This window comes from Lycorma delicatula, chromosome 4, assembly GCF_047948215.1.
Source record: "Lycorma delicatula isolate Av1 chromosome 4, ASM4794821v1, whole genome shotgun sequence".
NCBI classification, from domain to species: Eukaryota; Metazoa; Arthropoda; class Insecta; order Hemiptera; family Fulgoridae; genus Lycorma; species Lycorma delicatula.
In genome coordinates, this window is record NC_134458.1 from 194,597,450 (window position 1) to 194,612,607 (window position 15,158).

Below are 15,158 nucleotides of genomic sequence, written 5' to 3' on the forward strand. Positions count from 1 at the left end.
AGTTCCATATTCAGTAGTTTTGGCTGTTAATGTAGCAATCTGAGTAAAACCGTGCCTCGTCGCTGAAATAAACACGATCCAAAATTTCACTACCGTTGTCTACAACAAGAGAACGAAACCGACGACAATAATGTAAATGTTTTCCGCGGTCTATTCTTTCACTTTTTGAACGACCCTGATGCGATGGAAGTGCAAGGAGTCAGAGTTTCTGTGAGGCGTAACTTGAGAAAACAGAGAAACTTTATTAGAGATATCGATGCCCTAACGAAAAAGAAGAGATACTCAAGGCCATAAGAGAAAATGTGGATGTAGAGGAGGAGGTGGAACAGATTCTTAGGCTTAGGCTGAGATCTGCACACTCTGGTACGCAGGTGACCTTGCTGCAAATTAATAGGGAAAAGACGGAGAAGTTGGTTCGGAAGGGACGCCTGCGTGTTGGAGTGGTATCATGTAGAGTTGCACTTGTATATAGAATTAGAGAGATGTTTCCGATGATGGGACCTTTGTCACAAGGCCTTGAAGTGCAAGGGTTCCAACAGGACTAAGAGCTGCTTCAATTGTGGCAAAGAGGGGCATTTCAAGGCAGGCTGCAGGGAGTCTGCGACTTGCCGTAAGTGTGGTGTGGAGGGCCTTCGATATGGAAGTCCGCAATGCAGACGTTAAGATCGTTTCAACTAAACACCAACAGGTCTATGCAGTCCCATGAGCTGTTACGGTCGGTCGCCAAGGAAGCTGATGCAGATAATATATGGCTGACAAATCCTGCTAGGGACTGTGCAATTGCACTGGTCGATGGAAGGCGCTCTGTCACCAATTGGTGGGGCGGTGGTGATATGTCTGAGCGGAGGTGGCAGGATGGTATCTTTTTAACCGCTATATTTCCGCTAATATACAACTAATAGAGTTTTCAGAAATCCTGGAAGGGCTGGCATTAGAAGCTAGAAACAAGAGAGGCCCAATTATATCGGCGGGGACTTTAAACTAAGAGCCACGAGTTGGGTGCGGAGGTGGCTAATGAGCGGGGCAGACAGTTGAATGAGATGATGTCCTCTCTAGGAATGGTATGTATCAATGAGTTTGGCGTGTATACGTTCCGCAGGAGGGTCATGGGATCCATATTGACTTGAAATTTGTTAGCGAGTCCTATGCTGGTGTGGCCCAGTGGCGCCTTTTAGAAAATGAAACGCTCTGCGAACATAGCTGTATAGAAGTGGTTGTTGGGGGCTCTCGAAGGACACATACGGAGGCAGAACGATGTAGAAGAGTACATGTAGACCTACGGGGGCGATAGCTGCTGAGTAAGACCCAAATATCTTATCATAATAAGATGGATCTGAATTCGATACACGGGGCTATAATAGAGGACCGTTCGGAAGTCTTAGAACAGTTAGGAGGATGTACGAGTGGAACACAGAAATTGAAGAGCTAAGGAAATTATGTATAGGATGAAGAACGAGATTGATACGCACCATGAGACGGAGTCTGGCGGCATCTAGCTTGAGACAATCTAGAAAATCTCTCAAGAAGGCCATTGATAGGTCTAAAAGTGTTATTTGATAAGCTAAACGAAAATCTCTTTGAAGATGCATATAAAATAGTCATGGCTAGTTTGGAAGGGCTTTGCCCAGACTTTCCATGGCTCAACTGGTGGAGGTGCTACGAGATCTGTTTCCAAAGATGGAAATTGGAGGCGACGCAACATGATCGCGGAAGAGATCCCTCGTTTTGCGGTGGAGAAGCTGGAATTCACCGTGTGTAAACTCAGGCCACAGAAAAGCCCGGGACCTGATGGGGTTACGACCGAAATCATGCGAGTTGTAGCGGATGCGTCCCTCCTGTCGTTGTTGGAACCGTTCAATTAGGCCATGTATCGTGAGAAGATGCCTAGGACGTGGAAGGAGGCCAGACTGATCATAGTTATGAAGGCGGGAGGGGGTTTTAGGACGATTTCTCTAATCATTTTATTGGGGAAATTGTTCGAGGCTCTCCTAGCCAGGAAGCTGGAGGCGGAACTGGATCGGAGAGTTGGGCTGTCCTGGAGACAGTATGAATTCAGGAAGAGTCGGTCCAGTGTGGACGTGACTGGAAAAGTTATGGAGATAGTCAATTCTGCGGTAGACAAAACGAGATACACTAGACGAATACCGGTCGTGATATTGGTCAACGTCCGAAATTCGTTTAATTCTATAACGTGAAATACGATTTTGGATAGTCTGATTGACAAGGAAGTGCCTCCTTGACTGGTCAGAATGATTCAGGATTACCTGACAGATACGGAGATGAGGATTATGAAAGAGAATTGTAAAGAGGTCGTCTTGGCCTAGGAGAGGGGGGTGCCCAGGGATCAATACTGGGCTACCTGCTGTGGAACGTGGCCTACGACGGCCTCTTAGAGATTAAGGTTCCTTCCGGAGTTGAACTAGTTGGTTACGCGGACGACCTCGCCGTTGTGGTGACAGGAAGAAATGTTCACGAGGTGAGGATCCGTGCCAATGAATCGCTGTATTATATAGTACGGTGAATGAAGACTAGGGGCCTGACAGTCTCACCTCAAAAGACAGTTATGATACATATCACGAGCCGGAGGTAGATCCCGCCATTTTCTGTTGAATTGGACGGTACTGAGGTGCTCCCCTCGAGACGAGCTAAATATCTTGGTATTTGGCTGAGCAAGGCGATAGGTTCTACCACACATATGATGGAAACGATGAAGAAGGCAGATAGTATTACCTCGGTGGTTTGCAGAGTTATGGCAAACGTCGGGGGGCCCAAGGTTTCTAAAAGAAGAATCATTGCCACCACTCTGGCCTCGATCAAGCTATATGTAGCCCCTGTGTGGGTAGAGACGCTGGAGATTGCAAGAAACCGTGGAATTACGGAGAGAACTTACAGATGACTTGCGCGCTCCGTGTGGCGAAAGCTTACCGCACTGTCTAGCTTGAGGCAGTGCTGATGATTGAGGGGATTCCGCTTCTTAATTTTCTTGCTGAGGAAAGACATGACCGATATATGGCATGGAGCGAACGGTGGGCAGGAAGACTTTGTTGCATCGCTGACAAGAGAGATCGGATGGGGCCTCCACCAGTTGCTGGGCTCATAGATTGATCGCAGACATCAAGACATGGTTTAATAGGAAGTATGGAAAGACAGATTTCTGGACGGTCCAATGGCTTGCTGGTCATGGACCGTTCAACAAATACCTCTGGACTAGAGGGAGAAGATCGACCCCGAGATGTCAATATTGTGATCTTCCGGATGATGTGTGGAGCACACATTTATAGCTTGTCCACGTTGGGAGGCTATGAGGCCGCTCGAGGAAGACATCACCCCAGATGACATAATGAGATGTATGCTTTCTTCCAGAGAAGGCTGAAACCAGTGTTCCGGGTGGTTTCGAGAAGTCCTTTCTCTGAAGACTATGGGGAAGAGAATCGATAGGGTAGTATTCTGCCCGAGAGCGATGGTGGAAGGCCAGCCCACGGAGGTGGGTAGTGGGGGTCCTACCGGATCGCCGTTGCTGGGTGTCCCCGGGGAACGCTGGAAGCTATGGCTCAAAGGTTACATAATTGTACACGTTGACACGAGTGATACTCGTGTCAACGTGTACAATTAGCGACGACAATATTCGAGCGACGAATACCTTACTAGGTGGTTTCCGTCACCACGTCGTGGATGCGGGAGGTTTTTAGTTGCCTCCTGCGGGAAATCCCACACAGCCAGCAATACGGTCGGCTGGGCGTCTGGATGCAGATTTTCCTTCTCCGGCGCAAAAAAAGGAAGAAAAAAGACCCAGATGCGATAAGCATGCCATTGTAACTTTTTAATAGCCCTGAAAGCTGTATGTAGTGAAAGCCCAGTCAGTGAAGATAACTTTCTGAGCAATTTTCTGTGTGAGCGAGTCAAACGTCATTCGTAGTCTCCAGAACGTCTACTGTTAACAGTAATATTCGACTTGTGCTTTTCCGGTCATGTACAACTCTCGCCTCACGAAACCTATTAATCAAACGCGATATTGTCGATTTATTAGGAACTGAAGAACTGGGAAATTTTATCCGAAACTCGTCTTTCACTCGTTCGTAAGATTTATACGCGCAATAAGTCCCGATAATAAACACAGTTCGTCCTTGTACAGTGTTGCCAACTGACATGTAGGGAGAAATAAAATTTACTTATGCGTGACTTCTACCTTGTTAATCGTAGGGTTGCGTCCTTTTTAAAGCACCGTTATATGACTCATAGTTCTGCTTGTATTCAATTAGATTACGTCTTCATCATTTTTATGCACCAGTCTACCAAAATTATAGCATCATTATAATCATGATTTATATATTTATACTCTAATGTAATTTTTTTATTTAGCTGAAGTGATAATTAATAATCAAGTTGTTATTATTTTAAAATAATAGTAGTACATGATATTATATACAATAGAACAATTTTAAAATAATACCATAATAAAATCTCAACATATAAAAAAAAGCTGACAACACAGTTGTAGGACACTCCCGTCACGCGGCTTTCTTTTTATTCTCGGCATGAACATACATACACACTCAACTTAATTTAAAATTTTATCATTTTATTTAAATACAATATTTTTTTGTTTATTTAATTCAATGATTCTAACTAAATCGCGCGCGCATACTGTATTTTATTAGTGCGGATTTGGCGGTACTGGCGGCCTCTTTAAATAGATTTTTACACTTTAAATATTATTCATTTATTTAATTCTACCGCTCACCTGTGACGTCACAATATACAGTCGACTACAGCAGTAGTCCGGCCGCTAAGTTGAATAGGGGTGTTAAGGGGGTTGGGTTGCTGGGTTAAGACCCCCACTTTGATGGGGAACAAATTTGTGGATCCAACGAGGTGCTAAGACAAAAAGGTGCAACAAAAAATACCCACTGTACTGCCTTCTACATCGTTTCAAAATTATTACTATTTTTTGAAGTGGGGGTGCAATTTAGTAAAAAGATTTTTACACAAAAGATGTTTTATTTATAATTGCTCACAAAAATATTTAAAATAAAACATGCAATGAAAATCATCATCTCTTGTAGTACCTTCTATAATTCTTCAAAATTAAAACCATTTTTAGGTTTAAGGTGGGGATAAGCAAAAATCTTTCTTTAGAAAAGTTGTTACTTTATTAATATTTACAAAATTATCCAAAAAAATATAACCTGAATTATGCAAAATCTGGAGACAATTTTGTTTTTGCCTCCTTCATCCCACTGAGCTTTTGGATTGAAAATTTAATAGCATCAATGCCCCTGCTATAGAAGTATCATAGCCAAGTTTGGTAAAACTAGGTTTAGTTGTTCTGGAGTTATAAGGCGATTTAAGCGCCAACATACACACATACATACGTACGCACATTTTGTTGCGGAAATTTCGATGCCATTTTTCGGTTTTTTGGGGTCCTTACGTGTCAGATTGTCAAGATTCGGTGAAAACCGGATATGCCTAGTTTTGACCGATCCCATACTTTCACCATACTTTCAGTTATACTTTATATAGTAAAACTGCTATATAGACGGGAAAGTAAAAAAAAAAAATTATAAGTAATACGTTGTCTATTGTTTCTGAAAATATTAAATGTTTAACGATCAAAATAAAAATTACAGAACAGTATTAAAAGATATTACTTACGAAAAATTTTCAGATTTAAATTTTGATTTACATCTCTGTCTACAGCAATCCTCAACCTGTACGAAAGTAAAATTTTAAAAACGTTAATTCCAGTTGTTAAAGAGTCATAAATTAATAATGAGGAAACGGAATTCTAAAATAATAAATAGTTAAACAAATAATAATTATGAAACAATACAAAAGAAGACTTCTTCTTGCGATTATAAACTGGGACAGGTTTGAGGTTTTGAGATGTGGACATGGAGAAAGAAAGAATACCACAATATTTTATACTTTACCACAATATGAGTAAGTCTAGTGCACTTACTAAAATGAGCAACCAAAAACCGATTTCCCACAAATATTTTTCCTTGTGTTAGTTAATCATTTAATTTTTTAATGAAACGATCAATTACGTAAGTTACAGCCTTAAACACAGTGGAATGACGTCCGTCTACTGACATAAACTTATTTTCTGGCAAAAATTCCCCTACTAAGAAATTTATAATCAAAACGCAATACTTCTATGCACTTGTCTATTTATCTCCATGCTTTATTCACCTTCTTTTCACAAATGTACATATATATATATACACATATATATATATATATATATATATATATATATATATATATATATATATATATATATGTACATTTGTGTGTACAAATATATATATATATATATATGTGTGTGTGTGTGTGTGTGTGTCATTTTAATCGCCACAGGCGATTTTCTCGTAAATTACGCACAATTCAAAAAAATGACCTAAACAAAAGTTGGAGGGGACACACACCATGGTGACCTTGGATTTGGCCTTGACTGTTATTTCAAGGTCAACACAATTTTTTTTCAAATGGAATGACCTATTTTTACTACACCAATGAAAAGAGCGGAAAATCTTACATTGAAATATGTAGTCACACATATGATCTTGGAACGTTTTTGAAGGTCATACGGGTGACCATCAGAGATAGTGTTATGCTGAGTGTTAAACAAGTTACACGGTTCCGAAGGTCATATAGTATTCGTGGATATTCCAGGCCACTTATCTTGCAAACTTAAAAATGACTTTACTCTATCGTATAACACTATCACAGTATGAATTGATTAATATATATAAGTTTATTGAATACACTAACATCGATGTGAAAACTTAAAATCCACTTACGACGCGCAGGCTATTTTTGCAACCGTCATTCCAGACAAAATGGTGGGCACGGTATGTGAGTGTATCTGGCACATTTTTCATTTCAGGCTGAGTTGTTGGGAGATGTTCATAAGTTTTAAACATTTATTTGTTTTGAAGGTAAAAAAAAAACTGTACCATGTATTCGTATGATTTTCGTTACATGTATTTACGAGTTAGAGCTGTGATTATCGCGAGCTGAAATATATTATAAATCACTATGTCTCTTTGAAAGGTGTTTCAGATTTAAAGACATGAAAAAGCAAAGGATGAAATGAAGTTCTCTTGTATTTTGTTTATATTACAGTATAAAAATGCTTAACGTTTTGCTTCAATTTTATTCGTTACACTATGACTACGTCTAGTTTATATATATAATGCTTAATCAATTCGTATAAATACTTACATCGCTTTTGCGTTATACTGGAGAAATAATTTAACAGAAAAATCAAGATTTTGATTATTAATTCAAACAGATGAAACCTTCTAAACTAAAGGCATGTTGAAGTAGTTTTTTCGGAACCAACAAATAAACATGCATGGAAAATCAAAGTGCATCATTATTATTTTATTTACGGTACTCGCAATAATTACGTTGAAGAGTAGTTATACATTCTGCTCGCTAAAAAAAAAAATTATGGCTTGCCTATTTACAAAAATACGGGTAAAGAGAATTTTCTTTAAAATCTACCACACCAAAAATAAAATAAAATAAACCGATTTCAACAAATGAAATACTTAACTAAATTCAGCTTTATGGTAAAGCCTCAATACCGAAAACCACCGGTAACTTATGACCGAGGTTGATTTATTTAGCGTTTCGAAGAGTAGCTACACGACAAATGTCACTGTAAAATAATATTTTCCCAAGTCTGACTGTCTCCACACTAATTATACTGGGAAACTAAAAATGATTATTTTTTTGTCTCAGGAAGAAAAATAAGTGATTCTGATAGTATTTTCACTTCTGAATTTAAAAATGATATCGGTTTTTCCTCATCGCGCAAGGTTTCTGAGAGACAAGCATTTATAATTTCAAACATTTTAATACTTTCTGCACTCTTAACTGCCCAATATTCAAACATTTGACTTACCTAGAAAGAAAGAAATAATGATTTTCTGCTATATTTCTCTCTACAGCGTCCCTCTTGATGGTCCAACAATTATCGGCCAGCATATTAGGATCCCATTTGCTTTGATACCTCTTTTCCACAGCTGAAATCTCTTGATAAAAGTGTTGCCGGTGCTCATCGTTCACTGCGCCAAGATTTTCCGGGAAGAAATCTACGTGCGACTGCAGGAAGTGTACTACTTCTAAGAACATATTACAAACCAAATTTTTATAAGATTGTTGACAATATCACGGTAATTTTCTGCATTTCGATTTCCCAAAACACTCTGAGTAACATTTTTGAATGCTTTCCAAGCTTCTTTCTGTAGTGGATTCAATAATTCCTGAAACTTTTCATCGTGCATTAGCGAACGTAAACCCACAAATATACCTTCTTTAATTTTTACATTACTAATTTTAGGAAACGTCTATTTTAAGTATATGAAACCAAGAGTATTGTCCATGGCATTAACGAAATTCTTCATTAATCCTAGTTTGATATGTAACGAAGGGAGATATACATATTTAGGATTACACAATGGGTCATGTTTTACATTTATCTGTTCACGAATGAGTGATTCGCGTATAGGCCATTCTTTTCTGATAAAATGTTTTTTTCTGTTACTATCCCACTCGCACAAAAAAACAACAGTACTTTGTGTAACCAAACTGCAGACCAAGAATAAATGCAATTACGTTCAAATTACCACAGATATTCCACTCATACACTGCATATTGAAGTTTTCATATGTTTCTTTCTTACTAGCAGAGTGAGCCACAGGTACTGATGGGAATTTATTGCCATTACGCAGAAGCACAGCTTTTAAACTAACTTTAGAGAAATCAATGAACAAGCGCCATTCTGTTGGCTTGTGTTTATTACAAAGTGTCTTCATATTAGAAGAAATCTTATTTCAAAACACTAAGCCATTTTCTTCAGAAAAATAGCACTGATAAACATCAATTTTGTTTCCTAACATGCATACATGATTTTAATCTGTTTTTTGATGCTGAAAACGAACAAAAACTCAGAATATTTCTATCACCCACCATTTTTGAAAAACGTTTAAATTTTAATTAAAGGATTTTTTTCATTTTTCAATGTATAGTTAGCACTTTAATATCCCACATTGTATTTTGTTACCTCATTTTTTATTGTTTAACTGTGTTAAAATAATTTGTAAACTATAAATGAACAATACTAGAAATAAGAAGAATTCATGTTATAGTTACATCATATGACATCATATCTAATACTAAAGAATGAGTCTTCATGGACAAGATTAATCATGTCTGTACACATAAAAATATGTATTGTTTGTATTAAGCACTGGATTTAGGAATGAATTAATTTTGTTCAGTCTTATTGCTTTTTAAGTTTGTTAACAGTGCAGTGTCGTAATGCCTCGAATTTGTGTAAATTATGTGGATGCCTTTTGTTATGTATGTGAGTTTACCGTAAAATCAAATAGAAGAAAAACATTACACCTTTAATTTAAAAAAAACACATCATTTGTAATTTCAGTGTAAAATTGGTGATCAATATAAGACGTGGGCTTTTCATATAGTATGCACTAATTATTCTGTATATTTAAGAGGATGGCTGAAAGGTATACGGAAGGCTTTGCCATTTGGTGTACCTATGGTTTGGCGTGAACCAGAGGATCATGTAACCGAATGTTACTTTTGTTTAACAAGTGTGTCTGGAATTTCTAAAAACTCTAAACATACTGTAAAATAACCTTCATTGCAATGTTCAATCGGGCCTGTACGTCAGAGTGAAATTATTCCGGTTCCTGAGCGACCTGTGAATGTATGTTTCGAAAGCAGCGATGAACAATCAGCCAGTACTGAAGAAGACAACAATGATTTTGATTTTGAATTATCTATCGATTCACCATATCTTATATCACAAGGTGAATTAAATGACTTGGTTAGGAATTTAAATTTATCAAAAAATCAAGCCGAACTGTTAGGATCAAGACTGCACGGTTAGAATTTACTTCAAAAAATACAAAAAATTCGTACTTTCGAAGCCGACAAAAAGAACTTTCTCAGTACTTTATCGATGAAAATAATTTGGTTTATTGCACAATTATTGATGAGTTTATGCTGCACTGACGAAAAGTTCATATACCTGAGGACTGGGGCCTTTTCGTAGATTCGTCCAAGTGTAATTTAAAAGTGGTTATACTACAAAACGGTAACAAATAGCCTTCGATACCCATCGCTTATGGTGTTAATTTGAAAGAGACATACGATGTCATGAAAGACGTTCTTGAAAAAATAAATTAATAAAAACATAGCCGGAACATATGTGGAAATTTGAAAGTTATAGCTATTTTGTTACGCGTGCACTAAGTACATGTGTTTTCTTTACGAATGGGACAGCCGAGCTAGGGATAAACATTACGTTAGCAAAGAGTGGAAGAAACGAAACAACGTAACTCCAAATGAGAAAAATATTACTCCTGGGCCCTTACTTGAACCCAAAAAAATATTTCTACTCCTTCTTTATATCAAGCTAAGACTGATGAAAATTTTTATAAAATCAACGAAGGATAGTCCCGGATTTTTGTACATCAGGCAGAAATTTCCGAATATAAGCGAAGGAAAAATTAAAGAAAAAATATTTTTTGGTCCTCATATAAGAGATTTGGCCAGAGATAATGTATTTAACTCGATGTTAAATAATGTAGAAAGTGCAGCTTGAGGTTCACTTAAAGACGTTTGCAAAACTTTTCTCGGCAAACAAAAATCCCACAATTACCACGATATTGTTAATCAACTTCTTACTTCATACAGAGTTGTGGGATGTAATATGTCTTTGAAAATACATTTCCTCCACTCGCATCTGAATTTTTTCCCGGACAACCTCGGAGACGTAAGTGTCGAACACGGTGAACGTTTCCACCGAGACATTTCAGTGATGGAAAGCCGCTATAAAGGGAAGTGAAGTACTAACATGCAAGCTGATTACTGTTGGACATTAATTAGGGATGTGCCTGAATATTCCATTCATACACTGCAAATTGAAGCTTTAAGTTTAAAGTTTTCATATGTTTCTTTCATACAAGCAGAGTGAGCTGCAGGTACTGATGGGAATTTATTGCCATTATGTAGAAGTACAGCTTTTAAACTAACTTCAGAGGAATCGATGAAAAAGCGCCATTCTGTTGGATGATGTCCATTACAAACCGTCTCCATAGGAGAAGAAATGTCATTACAAAACACTAAGTCAGTTTCTTCAGAAAAATAGTTTTTAAATTCAGAATGGCTATCGCGATAAGTACATTTCTTTGTATTCTTTTGAAGAAGATTTCATCCTTTTAGCCGGGAAGCAGCATTTCAGATTTTATTTTGGATAAATTTAAATTTCGTATGAGGTCGTTAAAATTTTCTTCAGTTAGTAGATGTAGCTCAGATGAACTGCTTTGTTTAAAAGTTGTGTCACCAGAATCTGCTTCTTTTTCTTTCATCAGACTCTCTTCATCTAATTCACATGTTCTGGAGGCTTTGGTATGGGCGATTCTTCGCAGTGTAGAACTAGTCGCTTTGCAGATTGCAAGTTAGGGTACACCATGTTTTGATTTTGACGTAACCCCTTTAATATCTGTTACGCAGAAATAACAGTTAGAAGCGTGATCTTTGGGTTCCCTCCAAATCATAGCGATAGCAAATAGCATGTGGCGTGGCCATTTCTCCATGCAATGAGAAGCCTAGAACACGATAAACAACTGATATTGAGGTCCAGGCCCTTGTTTAGTCTCCGACTTTACACCCAAAATAAATTTCATAACACTTTTTTACTAATGAGTAAGGTTTCGCGAAATGAACTTGAGCGTCACTTCACTACATACATAACAAAAATTGTTAAGATGGTTTAAACAAATGCTAAGCATTTTGTAACTAACGACTAATTTAAAGAGATAAAGTTGTATATATGTAATACACAATAATTTAGACACACAAAGCACTCACAATGAAGTGCTTATTGTTTCACTACTATCTCACAACTGGCATCGTTCTGATGAATGTATGCTACACTAGATCACGTTCGTACATGTCTATATACACGTCTGAACCTGTACAACAGTAGCAACGCTACCCTTATAGTAAGCTCATTTGGTTCCATAATATTTAAAATGTTCTAGGCGCTTTTACTTGACAATGGGAAAATGGACAACAACAGATTTTAAAATATCTAAAAAAATTAATACAACAAATAAGATGTGGATGATGGAGAAATTCCGAATACATATTTGAAAACAGGATAAAAGACTACATTAAGTATCCCTATTGGTACTCGTGAGACAAAAATCATGTTGATCAGTGTTATTGCAGAATTCTTAATAATTTAATTGCTAAATAAATTGAAAAGTTTCAATAACCTCCTTTAAAATAAAAGAATTAGTCCTATCGGTGCAGAGGTGCTTGAATTTTTAATCGAACTTTGTAAAAAGCCTACTGTCTGTATACAGAGATACTAGCCGGCCCATCTAGCCATAAACTGGACCCTGGGAGCTCAAGTCAGCCCAGACAAATCCCGGAGACATCTAAGGGGCTTTCCGGAGCCTATCCCATGGCCTCACAGCTCGCTTTTCACGCAATTCCTAATTTGGTACAGGACTGACGCCCTGGACAACCGCAGAGCATGCTTCCGTCCCCATCTACCCAGAGGGCTCCACCCCTTCGACCCCGCACTGTACGTTAACCTATGGTTGTGAGAATAATACTGATAAATAATAATTGTAGTATTCAGACTTTGTAGAAACCTGAAAAAGAAACTATATTACAAAAGATAGAATAATGGTAATTATGGTAAGTAAATTACACACACCTTTGACAAGGAATAATTCGTAACTTATTTATATGCCATGGAGTTAGAAATATAATAATGAAGTAAAAAGATTATTCTATTTTTTCCTTAATGAATATCTTTAATTCATAACTTCACCCTCTTTGGGGGTGAAGAGATAATGAATGTTTTTAACATTTTAACCTTCAGTGGAGCTACAGCCTCGGTCGATGGCTTAAAAACTTTCCTGGGATAATACGAATATATTCTCGCGTATGCAATGGCAAACAAAAAGACAAAAATCTTTGTCTGCTCGTATATACAAAGTTTGTCTCTTTGGAAGTGTATATATATAATATATAATATATATATATATATATATATATGTACACTTCCGAATAACCGTGATTTATTAGATCGAAAGTGTACTTGATGCGTGCAAAAGTCTGCCTTCAACCTACTTACAAATACCCCGTTTGAATTTTGCAAATCGGACGATTCTTTGCAGAGATATTATAAGAGCACCTCATTGCACTCCCAAAATAGCGCTCCAGGAGCATCCCGTTTGTTACCAGTTGTTGGTGATGATTGGTCCATCCTCCCACGAGGTTTTTAGACAGTTATAGAGACTCACAGTTACAGTTGATTAATTTAATTCGTTAAATTTTGTACTTTCCGCTTGAAAATTTCCACTATACATATATAAATATAAATATTTTTTTTAGAAATATTTCGTGTTCAAATATATCTAAAAACCTTCTCAGTTATCCCAAGAAACGTGGGTAAAAATTTGATTGCGATTGCTCGAGTTTTTTTGTTTATCCCAAACAAACAAAAACCCTCTTCTTCTTTATATAATAATATAGATGTAGATTTACACCAATCACAACACGGAATCTACATGACTAATCGGAACACATTGAATTACAATCGATTACTACTCATTCTGTAACCGATCAAAGCAAGAAAAGGAATTCACCAATAGGAACGCATCAAATGTTAACTGATTACAGTTCCTCACTTCGAAACCGATCGCAGTAAGGAAAGAAACTGATCGCTTGGAGTATACCAATTTTTTACTGATCATAACACTTAACTACTCTGATCGATTGCAAATTTGAACAATGTTACATCATAATCCAACCGATCACATACTTTTTATCGAATGTAAGAATTACAATTTTTGACTTGCAATACGAAATTATCAAATAAAAGTTTCCGATAAAATAATGAATAAGTTTAATACGACCATAGTTTACCGAATAAACCCCATTACAATTTGTGATATCTACAGTCGAACCTCTATATAACGAACCTCACTTACGAAAACCTCGATTTTACAAATTTATATACTGCACCGTGACATTTTAATAAAACCTGCGGATAAATTTACCTCTACTTAATGAATTCATACTTCTATATAACGGAATTGTGACATATTGCATATTAATAGAGTAGTAAGGAACATACAGCAATTTTTACGAAATGTTTTTTTAAAAGTAATGACATAAAATTTAGTATTTTGGAAATCTCTGCGAGTTTAAGGTAGTTATTCTTTTGATTTCCTTACCTAAATTGTACGTGTATACAAACACTAAGTATTCTTGGACAGAGAAAAATGACAGGTTACTTTTATTGAACTGATAAAGCGAAAATTCTCAAATCTTAGTGTTAAAACCCGTTAACAATAAAACTCTAACAAAAGATCTAAACATCTATTCTGCAATTACTGTCTGGATATAAATTAAAGTAGCGAAATTTCCTGAAATCTATTAACTAACAGAGAACACTAAAATTACTGTGCAAACTTTTATTCGTTTATCTAAACGAGACATTTATATATAGTACGTAGACATAACAAATAGAATTCTTTGAAAATATTTCACATAACGAACTTCGTTATAAAGAAAACATCCCATTAACGAATTTTTCCCGGGATTCTCAATTTCTTTATGTAGAGGTTCGACTGTATTACATTATTAAAAAATCTTAATATTAAGAGTTATATGTTCATAAATATTCAACATTGTTTAGTAATAACTTATTTTATAAGTGATAATCATAAAGTCACATGTCGGTTGCCTTTTATGATGTGATCATACATGGCTAAATTGGATTGTTAATTGACAAGTCATATGCAGATAGTAAGTAAAAAATTACAAGTTATTTAAAACAAATCAAAGAAGATTTATTTCAATAAAATCTGCATATTTCTATAAATAACTTTTTTAATGTTTCAGATAACTGGTGGAATACAGAATCGTGTTATTTGCCCGGGATGAATTCGACAGTCGTTCACAGCAAAACTAATCACACAACAACACCGGTAGAAGAATATTGGGAGTAGGTTTAAAAACATTATGTAAAAATAATACTGTTACAAGTTTCCTAAAGATATGTGTTATACAAATTTAAGAAAAATATC

At 36.5% G+C, this 15,158-nt stretch overlaps 1 protein-coding gene across 1 annotated transcript in view; it reads left to right on the forward strand.

Annotated features, from left to right (window-relative positions):
- The window catches only part of LOC142323004 (sodium- and chloride-dependent GABA transporter 2-like), a 140,055-nt gene that overhangs the window by 64,716 nt on the left and 60,181 nt on the right, over positions 1 to 15,158 (forward strand). The window contains exon 5 of the mRNA XM_075362098.1: positions 14,974 to 15,076. Coding sequence (XP_075218213.1) covers positions 14,974 to 15,076 — 103 coding nt within the window. The remainder of the gene's footprint in view (positions 1 to 14,973; positions 15,077 to 15,158) is intronic.